Consider the following 14,914-nt stretch of genomic DNA (forward strand, 5'->3'; position numbering starts at 1 on the left):
AAATGTTCACAATGCTGATTTAAATTATGAGTGTCCCTGCCTATTTGGAGATCCTATTGTTAAATATTTACCATCATACCTCTGGCTATAAAGCAGGGTTAAGCATGCTAAGGGGTGATATTCCTATTTCGAGATATCTCCTAGGACTGTCCCCAGATCCAAAAAATCCTATGGCAGCTTCTGAGAATGCAAACTTATTGCAGAACTGTGTTTAGGTTTTTTCTTTGTAAGACTGGATGACACTGTGCTTCATGCCCATGAGCTAAAACAAACAGTGGTTCTTCTCCCCACTGCCTGGCTCCAAGCCCACCTACCGCAGGCTGAAATGTTGCAGTATTCCCAGGACAAGAGTGTTGTCCTTCATGATGTAACACCACGGCTTCTCATCACTGTCGGGATTTCTGCCACAAGAGAGAAACATATCAGTGAGATCCTAGGTCTTCATCCCCTTGGCCCCTCCCATCCCTAAAGAATATGACCAGGGGGCTGAGGGATAGAGCTCAACTCCCCCCTATAACAATAGAGAAATAGTCATGAGGACCAGAAGCCCTGGAAAAGGCTTGTGGGAAATAACCCCTATGTTGTCTCTCCAAATGATGAATTGTAAAATGTAAAACTTGGTGGTGGTTGGGTGGTTTTTGTTGTTTTTTTTTTAATATTCTGACAACTGTATGTCAGTATAATTGGCTTGCTTTGTAGATCTATATGTTTTGTTTTATTTTTTACATTTTAAAACTTCTCGAGAATGGTTCCATAGGCTTTATCAGACTGCCCCAGGGGTCAAGACAAACAGAAAGGTTAAGAACTTAGAAGACAAGAATATAAATGTCAATTAGAAAGTTAAACTTTCTCATTGCTAGCAGGGCTTCCTAACTGAAGGGCTTGAAACTGACTGTGATTATATTCATATCTTTTCAGCTAAAGTAAACACCCCTAAAAGCCACAAAGTAGGAGGAGGTGCCAAGGAATGACATAAACCTTAGGAACCATTATCTTGCCTTTACATTTAAAATGAGCTAATTATTGTAATAGGGTGCTACACTTTCTTTAAGGGTCTCACTTTATATTCTCTCAACATCTCCTCCATTACCTTGCTAATCAGTAAAAACATAATTCTTTCCTTGACCCTCTCCAGTTCTGAACTATTGTCTAAATGAAATCTGCCATAGTTCCTGGATGGGGTGTGTCAATCTACTCCCCTGTGGTCCCATCTGAATTGTTCAGGGTCATTTGACTTATCCTTTCCAAGATCCCATGGTATCTCTTATAACAGCTCACACCTGGATATCACCAAGCAGATGGTAGGATAAATATGATTATTCTTATTTCACAGCGGAGGCAAATGAGATGAGAGATATATACCAGCAGAAGGTCTCTGCAGGACCCATGACATAAGTTCTTCCCTCCCCAGATGTTTTGGCTTTTCTCTTTACAGAGGGCTTGCCCCTGTAATGGGAATAGGAAAGACCCTGCAGAGTTATGGTCACTACGGTTGATGAAAGACTCAAGTGAACACTCACTCACCTGCAGTAGGAGTGAGGGCCCAGCCCCAGGTGTACGGCCTTCTTACACTGTCCACATGAAGCTCCTGATACAGGACATCCGAATTCCAGGGCAAACAGCTCTGACCGAGATAGGTCTCTTGGCAATGCCCCCGATATTCTGTGCCATTCCCTAAGTAACAGGTCTGTGTGGAACTGAGGGTAAGAAACACCCGCTGAGCACTGGCCAACATGGAATCTGCCCTGCAGCTCCTCTTCCGAGGTGAATAGGCGCTGGTGGTGGCTTCCCTATTCCTCTTCCCCATTTAACCGATCCAAAGGAATTCAAGGTCCCTCTCTCGATCTGATTAGCCTATGTTCTAGGTTCTCAGTTTCCCCTTTCGATTGTGACATTCTACGTTCTATGGTCCCCTCCGGTTCTAATGTCCCTATGTTCTAAGGCCTCTGAAATTCTGTGTTTTATGATCGAGGTCCTATCCCACCTCTAATGTCCCTCACAGTGCTGACATTCTGTGTTCCATCTTGAAACATTCTATGAAATCTAGACAACCCCTTCAGCCACGGCTTACTCTACGATGTTGCAGTATTTCCCCTTGTAGATCCCTTGGCAAGCGCAGATGGTCTTCCCCGTGGAGACAATCTTTCTACACTCACTGTCGTGGAGGCACGGGTTATTCACACAGCTGCAGGGGAGAGGGGGGGTGGAGGACCCATTAACAGAGAGGGGCTCTGTCTGAACTCTTTTCTTTTCTAGAGGATAGAGCCCTTGATAGGATCCTCTCTCATCTCTCACCTTCTGCCCTGTTCCTCCTCTCTCCACTCTCCCCTCTGTTCCTCTTTCCTGGCTTGCATGGGCACTGCTCCCCACACTTCTACACATCAAACAAAGGTCTCTTAGAATCCTTCCATTTCTTCAATTCCCAGTTCAGGTGTCAGCTGCATGAAACCTTCCCTAATCCCTCAGCTCTAGGGGATCCCTCCCTCCCTCCCTCAAGGTCTTCTACTAGTCCATGTAAACTCTGCTATTCATGTGCCAGATTGTAACAGGGATCTAATTTTTTTTCGTATGTGTCTTTTTTATCTATTTAGAATTTTATTTGTTTCAAATTACTTTGTAAAAAACAAATTTTGACATCAAAATTTTTTAACTTTGTGTTCCAACTTCTCTTCCTCCTTCCCTCCCTCCCCACCCCAAGAACTCAAACAATTCCATACAAGTTATACATGTGTGTCTTTCTAGTAGATAATGAACCCCTGAAGGTGGGGACAATGGCACTTTTCATTTCTGTATCCCTAGCATTGAGCATGGTGCCTTAGTATTTCTTGAATGAATGAATGACCCACAATAAACACACAAACTACTTTATTGGAAAGGCTTTACCTCCATGGCATAATCTGAGGTGTGTGGAGGAGGCTGACCTTCCTAAACATGCTTTTCGCAACAGCCTGGGGAAAGCCTGAAATTCCACCATTAGAGCTTCATTGTTTTGGATTTAGCATTGCCCTCTCCAGATGGCTCTAGTTCCCAAGCCCTCCTTTGACCACAGAAAACCATTCTCCATCACTGACATGTTAATATGCATTAGTTTACCACACGGTACTAAGGGAGAAAATATTTGTGGCAGAAAGGAGAAAGGAGGGACTCATTTTGAATACAGAGAATTTGAAAGTTGAGCCCCCAACACAATAGAAAGGACCACCATCTTTGTTTTATTTGGGTTTTGGGGGGATGATTTTGTTGTTGTTGTTTTTCTGCAGGGCAATAAGGGTTAAGTAATTTGCCCAGGGTCACACAGGTCAGTAAATTGTCAAGTGTCTGAGGCCAGATTTGAATCAGGTCCTCCTGAATCCCGGGCTGGTGCTTTATCCACTGTGCCACCTAGCTGCCCTCGACCACCATCTTTGGACGTGAAAAAGATATGGGTCTGTGTCACAGATCCTACCAGGTTCATGATTTTAGGAAAGTCACTTCCCACCCCCAGGCCTCAAGTTCCTCTTCCTCTATAAAATGGGGGGGGGGGGTAATCACTGTGCTACATACCAAACAGGTGTTATAATGATGATGCTTACTCTCTGTATGATTCTGGAGAGGAAAGAAGAGCTGGGATCTGGAGGGGCACAATGGTAGTCAAGGCACTAGATATATAAACAACCAGGCGATGCCAAAAGGTATCATGGGGATGCTGAAGCCACACCCCATTTCAGCGCTCAGCTGTTGCAAGGACATACAGGAGCATGCGCAGACTAAGGCCTGAGTTCTAGACCTCTGGGGAGCAGGTTTTGTCAGGCCCTAGGAGCCAGTATCCTGTATCCGGTTTGCCCATGCAGTTATGACATGAGAATCACTTAAAATTTTCATGGTATTTTCTAATCTCCAGGTAGATGTGACAACTGCATCTAACCAGCTCTCTTCATGGGGAAGTGAGAAGTCCAGAAGAATACAACAAATTTCTTGGACCCCCTCTTATTCCTGACCCACAACGTGGCTGAGACGAGAAAGAAAGAGGACCACAGAGAGAAAGTCATATAGGCTCCAAGCTAAATAATTTTCTGTCTCTGGGAGGGACTGGGTCCCTGGAATTGATTAGGATGTAAGTCATGTTCATTAGGAGCACAGATAGATCAGACAGAAACCAGACTGTGTTTATACTAAAGTAGATGACAAAGGAAGTGGGACAGAGGTCTTTCCAGTCTTCTTCAGCCATCCAGCCCTTGTTGTTTGCATAGAAACCTGGAGCATTTTAAGGGAAAAGAAAAGCATTTCTCTCACCACTGTTTCACCCAGTTCCCTTTCCATTTAAGGAAATAGAGAATCCTGGAGATTATTTGCCTCAGCCAGTGGAATGAGAGCTAAAAACTAGAGTGAATTTTCTGTTATCTTTCTTTGTATCCCGAGTACTTAGCACAGTGCCTGACACATAGTAAATAAGTGTTTATTGACTGATTGATGTTATAGTTGACTTAGAGACGATTGAAAAAGGGTAGTTAACTCAAAAAAGAGTTCAAAAAGCAGATATGAACTAAGTCTGAGCATCTTCCATTTTCTGTGTGCATCCTGCCAGAGAAAGCTGTAATTCTCACCTTCAGGAGATATGTTCACTAATCACAAAATTTCCCAGTGGATGGAGGATGAAGTGTTAAATGGTCCTGAAGATAACCTCCACTGGAGGCTATAGCTGAGTCATAGTGGGAAGCCCTTCCCTACAGGAAAGAAGCTTACTAATCACAATACATCCCAATGGATGAAGGATGATCACTGAAAGATCTTGTTGAAAATACTATAGCTTTCCCTTGAAGGAAATCATGACTTACCTCCCTTTCTATCTGCAGCTTTGCTTGGTTTAGACACCCCACAGAACATGCTACTCCCTAGTGGCCTCTCCCCTCCCCGCTCCCATTTTCCAGTTTCTCCATTAGATTGTAAGCTCCTTGAAGGCAGTCTTTTTCTTATTTGTATCTCGGGTGCTTAGGACAGTGCCTATAGTAGGTGCTTACTAAATGTTTATTGAATTGAATTGAATGAATCAAACCCCTAGCAGATGTTGGACAGGGTATTTGTTGACTCTGAAGATAGCTGGATATCTTTTCAGTACATCAAACAAAAGAGAGACATGATGCCCAGCAAGGAAGACTTGCCATGTAATGTTTGTTAGGGAGCAGTAGAGAAGTGACATCTGACTGGAAGCAGGCACAATACAAAGCAGTATCTGAAGAATACATTATTCCTCCCCACATGTGCCTTGGTCCCATGTGTCCCTCACATGTGTATATGCCATGTGTCATCCCATGCCTGACCACACTTCTTATAAATTGTGCATGTATTTGTGGGATAGAGGGATCAAGGGTTTATCATGGACATGTTTGGATGTTATTTTTATTGCCATATTATTTTCTTAAATTCCTTTACTTTGAACAGAGTGTATCCCCATGCTGACTAGAAAAGCACTCGTGTTAATAGGAGCTCTTGAGATATTGTTTGGAGAGGATTCTGACTCACAAAATATCTAGAATCCTGGGTAGTTTTCTGGAGGCCCTTGTGAAGGGGAAGGGAGGGGACAACATGATAATGGTTCTCCTTTTTTATTTCCTTTCTATTTAATCTGATTAAGATGTTTACTGAGATAATGATGTTTGAAATAGAAGTGTTTGATTCACAGCATTCTTCAAATGAAAGGAAGAGACTTGCCAGTTAAGTGAAGGCAATGCCAAGAGACAGGTAGAAGTCATACTTCTACAGCCGTAATTCAAGTCTAAATCCTAGACTCCAGATTTAGGGCTCTTTCCCAGGAGATGTAATATAGGAGGAGTCAGTAGGTGAGTGGCAACCAGAATAAACCAGGTTCACATTGGCACCATTGGAAGACCAGGCAGCCAGGTGTGCATTCCCACAGTGCCACCTAATGGCTGCATTCTAAAGTCCTTTTTTGACTAGTTTGTTTGTATTCTAAAGTCTGGCATTCTATGATCTATTTTCTAAAGTCCTTTATAGTTCTAAAAGTCTATGATGTTCCCCATTTTCCCATTTCCCTTTTGTTTCTCTGTCCCATTTGGCTCACCTCCCCATCACTTATCCCCTAACAACAGTACCCTCCCTCCTGTTTTGCTCAGTTCCTACGCTTGCTGAAGGGTGGGGAGGGAGTCCAGGCTACCTGTGTATCGTATCTTCTCACAATCAATGTGACCCTTGGAGCAATTGCACCATTCTACAATCCCTTGATGGATTCGAGCCCAACTTTCATCTATGTCAAAGTACTCATAACGGGTTTCATCAAAGCATTTCTCTGTTCAGGAGGAAGAAAACATAGAAGTTATGAGCAAAAAGAAACCAGATTCTGTCCTAATAGTATCTACCTCTGTTCTTCTTTTGATAGGCCACTTCCTCAGACAAAATCAAAGCTAATCACATCAGTGAGCATTGCACTGAAGGATAGGAAAGACAAATCAACCCAACGGTCAGGTTCAGTGGTGACAGTTCATTCCACTTGGTCAAAATCATTGGGTCCTAGGATTTTGAGCTGCAAGGGACTTTGAACTCTACCTCAGCCCTTATTTTAGAGATGAGAGACTTGAGACCCAGAAAGGCTATATTTGAACTTAGGTCAATATCCCCATTTTTCAGATGGAAAAGCTGGGAATGAGAAGGTCAAAGAGCTAATAAGAGGCAAGGCTCAAACTCTGAGACCTCTGGGTCCTAATTCAGTACTCTTAACTACTACACTGCCCAGCTAACTGAAAAGTTACATATTTTAAGAAGTGGCATAAATGTAAAGATGTAACAACTATATGAGGGTATTAGATTGATCTCCTTACCCCAAACTATCTCCTCCATGGACCAGAAAGGCAGTGTTGCCTGGTGGATAGGGGGAACTGGTCTTAGAGGGGGTTAAAGTCCTTTCTCTGCTCTAAGCAACACTTTTTTTTTTAACGGGGCAATGGGGTTAAGTGACTTGCCCAGGGTCACACAGCTAGTAAGTGTCAAGTGTCTGAGGCTGGATTTGAACTCAGGAACTCCTGAATCCAGAGCCAGTGCTTTATCCACTGCGCCACCTAGCCGCCCCCAAGCATCACTTTTAAGACTAGAAATTGCCAATTCACACTGGTACAGGTGTATTCATCAGTGTAGGAGAGCCCTCACAAATGTAGTCATAGGTAAGGTCCCAAACCAAAACAAAACAAACCCCAATAACTAAAACAAAAATATATGGGGAAACTGAGGCCCAGAAACAATGCGGCTAATCAGTGGCATGACAGCTCTCCAACCCAGGTCTCTTGACCTCCAACCCAGTGTTTTTTTTCTATTCCACTAAGGTGACCTGCCTCAATTATTCTAAACCTAGTATCTTTTCTTTTGCCTGACCGTCACTCCAACATGCCCAAGCTGTTCCCCAGGGCTCCTTACCCATTTCGCAGTCCTTGCCAGTGAATTCCTCAGGGCAGGCACAGTGATAGGAAGTAGAGTCTTGGGAGTTGGAGCAGGACCCTCCATTTCTGCAAGGGCTAGAGGCACAGTAATCCAAGATGCCTGGAAGACACAAGGACATGAGCTGAGGGCCTCCTTTGTCTCTTCCTCTTCCTCCCCTCTTCCTCCCCTCCCTCTCAGGCATTGCTTACGAACTGGAAATTCTGCTGGCTTCTGGTCAGACACAATGCTCTGTTCATGTAGAAAACCCTCCTTTAGCGATCTCAAAGACCGGGTTTGTTGGAGCAGAGGGGCCAAGACTAGTCTTATGCCAAGGGGGTTCATAAACTTTAGTATACCTACCAATTCCTTCAAGAGACTGTAAGACCCCTAAGGGCAGTGGAAATTTCATTTTATTCTTTGTAGGGATACTTACTAGGGATACCTAGTGACTGGCACAGTGCTAGGCACATCGGAAGCACTTAATAAATACGTGTTGAATTGACTTAAATTTTACAGAAGGAATTGTGATTCTGGGGTGGGAAGTGACTTGTTCAGGGTCACACAACTAGTCATTCAAAGCCAGGACTTCTGAATTTGAATTTCATGCTTTTCCCACTACACAGGGGTCCTCTGACTGGAACCACCTCCTTCTACTCACCCTCTGTTGTGCAGGAGATTCTATCATTAGCACCTCTTAATCTTCTAAAGCAGAGGCTCTCTTTGTTTGTTTTTCATTTTTAAAATTTTTTTCATTTTCACATTTTCTCCCTCCCTCTAACCTTCTCTAACCCATTGAGAAGGTAAGGAATATGGGGGCAGCTAGGTGGCGCAGTGGATAAAGCACTGGTCCTGGATTCAGGAAGACCTGAGTTCACATCCGGCCTCAAACACTTGATACGTACTGGCTGTGTGACCTTGGGCAAGTCACTTAACCCTCATTGCCCAGCAAAAACAAACAAAAAAAGAGAGAAGGTAAGGAATATGATATCCCTAATACATATACAGTCATGCAAAACATATTTCTGAATTAGCTATGTTCTGGACAAAAAGGGAAAAAAAAAGGAAAAAATATGTTTCAATCTGTACTTTGAGTCCATCAGTCCTCTGTATGGGGGATAGCATTTATATTTTGGAGTTGTGGTGATTTGTATAGATTAAAGTTACCAAGTCTTTTACAGTTAATTTTCTTTTCTTTTCTTTTTTTCTTTTTCGTTTTGTTTGGTTTTGGTTTTTTGAGAGGCAATCAGGGTTAAGGGACTTGCTCTGGGTCACACAGATAGCAAGTCTTGAGCTTCTGAGGTCAGATTTGGACTCAGGTCCCCCTGACTCCAGAGCTGGTATTCTAGCCACTTCGTCACCCAGCTGCCCTGTTAATTGTTTTGGGGTTTTTTTCTTTGGTTGGTTGGTTTTGAGTTTTTGCTGGGCAATGAGGGTTAAGTGACTTGCCCAGGGTCACACAGCTAGTAAGTGTCAAGTGTCTGAGGCCGGATTTGAACTCTGGACCTCCTGAATCCAGAGCCCATGTGCATTTTAAAACATTATTTTAGAAAGGGCTTCCTTTACCAGACTGCCAAAGAGGTACATGACAGAAAAAGATAAGAAGCCCTGTTCTAAAATATGTTATGCAGGAAATTTAAGCAATCCATTACACTCAACACCTCAATGTTGGATGACTTGTTTCTAAGGGAGGAATGATAAGGTCTAGATAAGGGCCTTGAGCACTGGTGGAGGGAAGGGTCGACAATGTCAGAGGGAAAGGACTATGGGAGCCACCAAAGACAAACTTTCCCTAAAAAGTAACATTTTTGTTGGGACCTGGACTAGCAGGTGAGTCAAAGGAATCTAGATCAGGGGGCCTGTCTAGCCTCGGTGTGTTTTAACATCAGCCCTTAGACAAGAATAGGCACACATGCACACTAATGCAGAGAAAGAGGCTGAAAAGTGGTAAGGAGTTTTTGTTCCTGTTGGCATTCAAAAGGAGAACAGAATACATACCATTTATAAGTGTAACCTGTTGCCCAGCTCCCAGACTATGAGCTCGCCTAGAACAAGTTCAGTCTAGGGGTTGGTTCTCCCCAAAACATTTTCTCTCTTGCCCTTTTGCTTCCACCAAATTTCCCTGGGGAAATCTCAGAATATAGATGTAATATAACTATGTCTAGGGCAATTCCATGGGTCCCCATTTCCTATACAAGCATTCAAGTTAATAGATATATTGGGTAAGGACAGCCTATATTCCATTCCACAGGTAATGCAGAAAACACATAAAGGAGTCACAGTAATCCATAAACAATTGATAAAATCCTCCTCCTTTTCTAGAAAGTCCCATTTCCCCCCAAGATCCTAGAATCTTCCAAACTCATAGCACCTTTGAAAACAAATAAACTTGAGATGACAATAAGCTACCATTTTGGTGGGGAGACTCACCACCCCCCCCATAAGGCAACCCAATTTAGGATGTTACTCCAATTCCTGCCTTCCTTTCCCCTCTCCTTCTCAAGGACAAGGACTTTGGGTAGCTAGACAGGCAATACCCTGACATTCTAGTGAGTCCTATTCTTACTCAGGAAGGGAAACAGAACCTTTTTCCTGGAATTCATTCAGGAGCTCCCTCCTCTTGGGTTACCTGCACTGTCTGAATAACTCATGGTAACAGAATAGGACTAAACCCAACTCTTCTGACTGACATTTTTTGTTTAAACTCCCTGCTGCAAGGCAGCTAGATGGCACAGTGGTTAAAGCACTGGCCCTGGATTCAGGAGGACCTGAGTTCAAATCCGGCCTCAGACACTTGACACTTACTAGCTGTGTGACCCTGCGCAAGTCACTTAACCCCCATTGCCTGCAAAATAAATAAATAAATAAAATAAAATAAAATAAACTCCCTGCTACCTCTCCATCCTCAGGAGCCATATATGCGATCCTCTTCTCTCAAGAGAAACTTCCTTTCCGTGGCTAGAAGGCTGGATTCTGAGATCTGGACTGTCTGGGTGCCCCATTGTCTTGTATCTAGGAGGCTCTCCAGGGCTGACAGATGGTTGAGAACATGTGTGCCTCTCTTCTCTTGGTATTCCACTGTCCTGCTTTCTGCCATCTCTTAGACTAAAAGATTTCCATCTCTGGGACTCAGGTATAGCATGGTCCATTAGTCCCGCAAGAGCTGTGCTAGTGTACAGGTAACCTGGAGACCTAAGTCTACTTTCATGCCTCTGGTCTCTTACCTTTGCTCAGAAAAAAGGAAATAAAATAGCTTCTGGTCATTCAGTCATTTCAGTCATATCTGATTCTCCCTGACCCCATTTGGGGTTTTCTTGGCAGAGATACTAGAGTGGTTTGCCATTTTCTTCGCCAGTTCATTTTACAAATGAGGAAACTGAGGCAAACAGGGTAAAGTGACTTGCCCAGGGTCACAGCTAGGAAGTGTCTGAGGCCAGATTTGAACTCATGAAGATGAGTCTTCCTGACTCAGGGCCCAACACTTTATCCACTTTGCTACCTAGCTGCCCAATAAAATAGCAAAAAGTCTCAATACTTGGAAATCAGAGAGATGCCCATCAATTATGGAATGGCTAAGCAAGCTTTTGGTATATGATTGTAATAGAATATTATTGTGCGATAAGCAATGACAAGCAGGATGATTTCAGAAAAATCTGGAAAGATTTACATGAACTGATGTATGTGAACAGATGTATGTAAGTTAACAGAACCATGAGAACACTGTGCACATTAACAGCAGTATTGTTTCATGAAGAACTGTGAATGACAGCTATTTTCAGCAATACAAGGATCCAAGACAATCCCAAAAGTGAAGCATACTATTCACCTCCAAAGAAAGAAATTATGTTGATAATTGCACATGTATTACCTATATCGGATTACTTACGGCCTCAGGGAGGTGGGAGGGGAAGGGGAGGGTGGAGGGATAGAATTTGGAACTCAAAACTTTAAATAAGAATGTTTGAAAAGATGTCTCAATTCTGTGATAAAGACTTGGAGAAAATGGTTCCTCTGTGGGAGTCCAACAGTTCTTCCCCAAGTCAACCGATTCATTCTCCAAAGATGAGATTTTTCAAAGATGTTTCCATCTTAAATACGGTGTCACTAGACCCCCCCCCCCCCATCCCTCTACTCCTCTCAAGCCTGTCTGCGGGCGTGGTCACCCCCTCACAAAAAAGTCCTAAACATAGGCTAACTTCTTGGTAAGCTCAGAAAGTTGAAGTCACCGAATAAACCCAGGAATGCTGGAGAGGGAATTTCTCCCCAGGAAATGACTGAACTAGGTCCTAGCCTCTGAGTTCCCTTCCATTTCCAAGACTCCATGGCTCTGACTCATGAAAACAAGACAGACTCGGGGCAGCTAGGTGGCTCAGCGTATAAAGCACATTCCCTGGAGTCAGGAGGACCTGAGTTCAAATCCAACCTCAGACACTTAACACTTACTAGCTGTGTGACCCTAGGCAAGTCACTCAACCCCAATTGCCTCACCACCCCCCCAAAAAAGAAAGAAAACAAGACAGACTCATACTTGCACAATTGTACACACACACAGCTGCTTATAAATACAGATGTATGCCATAAACACACTTTGGATATAGAGAAACGAGGCAAATACCCAGACAAACTCCCATACACTTAAATACCAACCAACACCATTCACAAGCAGAGGATCATGGATTTAGAGCTGGACGGGACCTTAGAGGACAGCTAATCCAACTCTTCACTTTAGAGATGAGGAAATAAAGGCCCAGAGAATATAAGTGATGAGAGTCACTTAGTAACAGAGCCCAGGCCCTCTCACTGAAAATGCTGACCCTCTCGTTTTACAGAAAAAGAAACTGAGGTACAAGAAAGGGGTCCCAGGGTCCCAGGGTCCCATAGGAATTAGCACTAGAGCCCTTTGTGTATGTGTTTGCATACAAACACACACACACACACACACACACACACACACACACGGCCAATGCATAAACACAGGACTATGTCTGTGCATGCACCAAACACAAAGACGTGCGTTCCCACTCATACATGCTGACAGAGAAATATGTGTACAGGCACTCACACGGTCTCCCCAACTCCCCATTTTTATAACTCAAGGTCTAGTCCTTTAAAAAGGGTACTGGAAACAAACAAAGAAACAAAAAGAGTACTGGGTAGGCTGTATTCTTACAACTTTGTCCCTGATGAGAGTCTGTGTACAATCTTGGATATGACCACCAGAGGGCAATATTGGCTCACAAATAACTTTTAAAAGCTTATACATTCATAAAAACACATTCTCTGTCTCTGTCTCTCTCTGACTCTATGTCTTTCTGTCTTTTCTCTCTCTCTGTCTCTCTGTCTCTCTCTGACTCAGTCTCTGTTTCTCTGTCTCTGTCTCTCTCTGCCTCTGTGTGTGTGTGTGTCTCCCCACCTCTCTCATTCCTTCCTTTTCTTCCTTTTCCTCCCTCCCTCTCCTTCTCCCTTTCTCTCCCTCATCCTCAGAACCAGGCTAACCTTAGTTTTGCTGGAGTCCCTCCATTTCCCAGAAACCTTATAGCACCTCCAGTGTCTTCTCAATGAAGTATAAACTTCCTATGCTAAAGCTCAAGGCCCTTCCATTTTTTTATTCCAAACCCACCTTTCTGGCTTCATCTGTCATTTCTCCCCTCTCTGAACTCAACATTCAAGCCCAATTTGACTAAACTCAGTCTCCTGCCTCCAACCACACCTTGGCTCCCATTTAATTCTTCAATTCAATATACAGTTATTAAGAGCCTAGTACATTTAGAGAATAGCACTGTGAGAAAAACCAAGCTGATCTGGGCTACTCTGCAAATCCTCCCAGCCCTCATTTTCAATCAATTGAAATCTTAGCCTCCTTCAAGGCCCAACACAAACCACCTCCTCCAGGAAGCCTCCTCTGAACCAAAATAAATCTTCTTTTGACTCTGCTTATCAACTTATAGCTCTCATGTTCTTCTGAGCAAGTCACTTCACCCTGTTTGCCTCAGTTTCCTCATCTATAAAATGAGCTGGAGAAGGAGATGGCAAACCACTGCAATATCTTTGCCAAGAAAACCCCAAATGGGCTCACAAGGAGTCAGACAAGACTGAAAAACCACTGAATGACAACAACGAAAATTCATGCATATGGTTTGAGATTGGTGATAAGTAGAAAAGGAAACAAGAGGAAAATCAAAGGAGATCAATGTCATGAAGGATGAGGGAAGACAGAGGAGGAAAGTACCCAAGAGGAGGAAAGGCTGGTCCATAGGGTCCAAAAAATGCAGGGCAGTCCTCGTGGATAAGGACTGAGAAAAGGTCATTGGATTGAGCAAGTAAGAGATCACTGGCGATCTCAGAGAGTTCTTTCAGTCAAGTGGTAGGGCTGGAAGTCTGATTGTGAGGCTGAGAAGCCTGTGGCTGGTGAGGATGTAGAGGTGGTGAGAATAGGAACTTGGCACAGAATGGGACCATTATGGGTTAATAGCTTGAGGGGAAGGCAAGGTCAATTTGAAGTTGTTGGCTTTTTGTTGTTGTTAATTTATTAGGGGTGGTGGAGACCTGGGCATATGGACAGGCAGCTGGATAGAAAGAGACTGAGAATCAACAACATTTTGTGATGATCAACTGTGATGGAATTGGCTTTTCTCAGCAATGCAATGATCCAAGCCAATGCCAAAATACTTATGGTGGAAAATGCTCTCCACATCCAGAAAAAGAACTATGGAGTCTGAATGCAGGCCCAAGCATACTACTTTAACTTTTGTTGCTGCTTTTTTGTCATTGTTCTTGTTTATTTTTTCTTTCTTTTTTTTCCCTTTTGTTCTGAGTAATGTGGAAATATGTTTAACTTGATTGTAATGTATAACCTATATCAAATTGCTTACTGGCTTCAGGAGGGCGAAGGAAAGGGAGGGTGGAAGAAAAATTTGGAACTCAAAAATTATCTTTACATGTAATTGAGAAAAAAAAATAAAATAAATTTTAAAAATAAAAAACAAAATAGATAAAAAGATAAAAAAGGAAAGAGACTGAGAATTAAAAAGAAGGTGGGGACTCTCTCTAGGGCCAGCTCCCAAGGGAGACTGGAGGTAATAGGATCAAGGACACAAGTAGAGGGATCAGACTTGACAAGAAGGGTCACTTCTGTAAGGGAGCTGACAACACATGGCCTAGATTTTTTTCTGTAAGCTAGAAGGTTAGGTCCCTGCAGAAAGGGAAGAGATAGAGGCTACTATGTGGGTAGGAGGTGAGGATAAAAGAAAGTTTGTAGTAGTAATAGTAGTAGCAGCAGCAGCAGTAGCATTATTAGTAGTAACAGTAGTAGTTGTTTTAACAGTAGTATGCATTTACATAATGCTTTAAGGTTTACAAAGTGCATTACAAATATCACTTCACTTAATTCTCACTGCAACCTTGGGAGGTAGGTGCTATTATTTTCCCCATTTTACAGATGAGGAAACTGAGGCACACAATAGTTACATGGTTTACCCAGAATCACATGGTATCTGCAGCTGGATTTGAACTC

The 14,914-nt window shown here is 43.1% G+C and overlaps 1 protein-coding gene across 1 annotated transcript in view; it reads right to left on the minus strand.

Moving 5' to 3' along the window:
- Nucleotides 1-14,914, minus strand: part of HGFAC (HGF activator) — a 49,593-nt gene that overhangs the window by 15,192 nt on the left and 19,487 nt on the right. Inside the window, 7 exon segments of the mRNA XM_043969714.1 lie at nt 315-348; nt 350-401; nt 1,525-1,567; nt 1,570-1,697; nt 2,072-2,185; nt 6,118-6,283; nt 7,402-7,524. Of these exon segments, the coding sequence (XP_043825649.1) occupies nt 315-348; nt 350-401; nt 1,525-1,567; nt 1,570-1,697; nt 2,072-2,185; nt 6,118-6,283; nt 7,402-7,524 (660 nt within the window).

The sequence above is a fragment of the Dromiciops gliroides genome, chromosome 6 (genome assembly GCF_019393635.1).
Source record: "Dromiciops gliroides isolate mDroGli1 chromosome 6, mDroGli1.pri, whole genome shotgun sequence".
Lineage (NCBI taxonomy): Eukaryota > Metazoa > Chordata > Mammalia > Microbiotheria > Microbiotheriidae > Dromiciops > Dromiciops gliroides.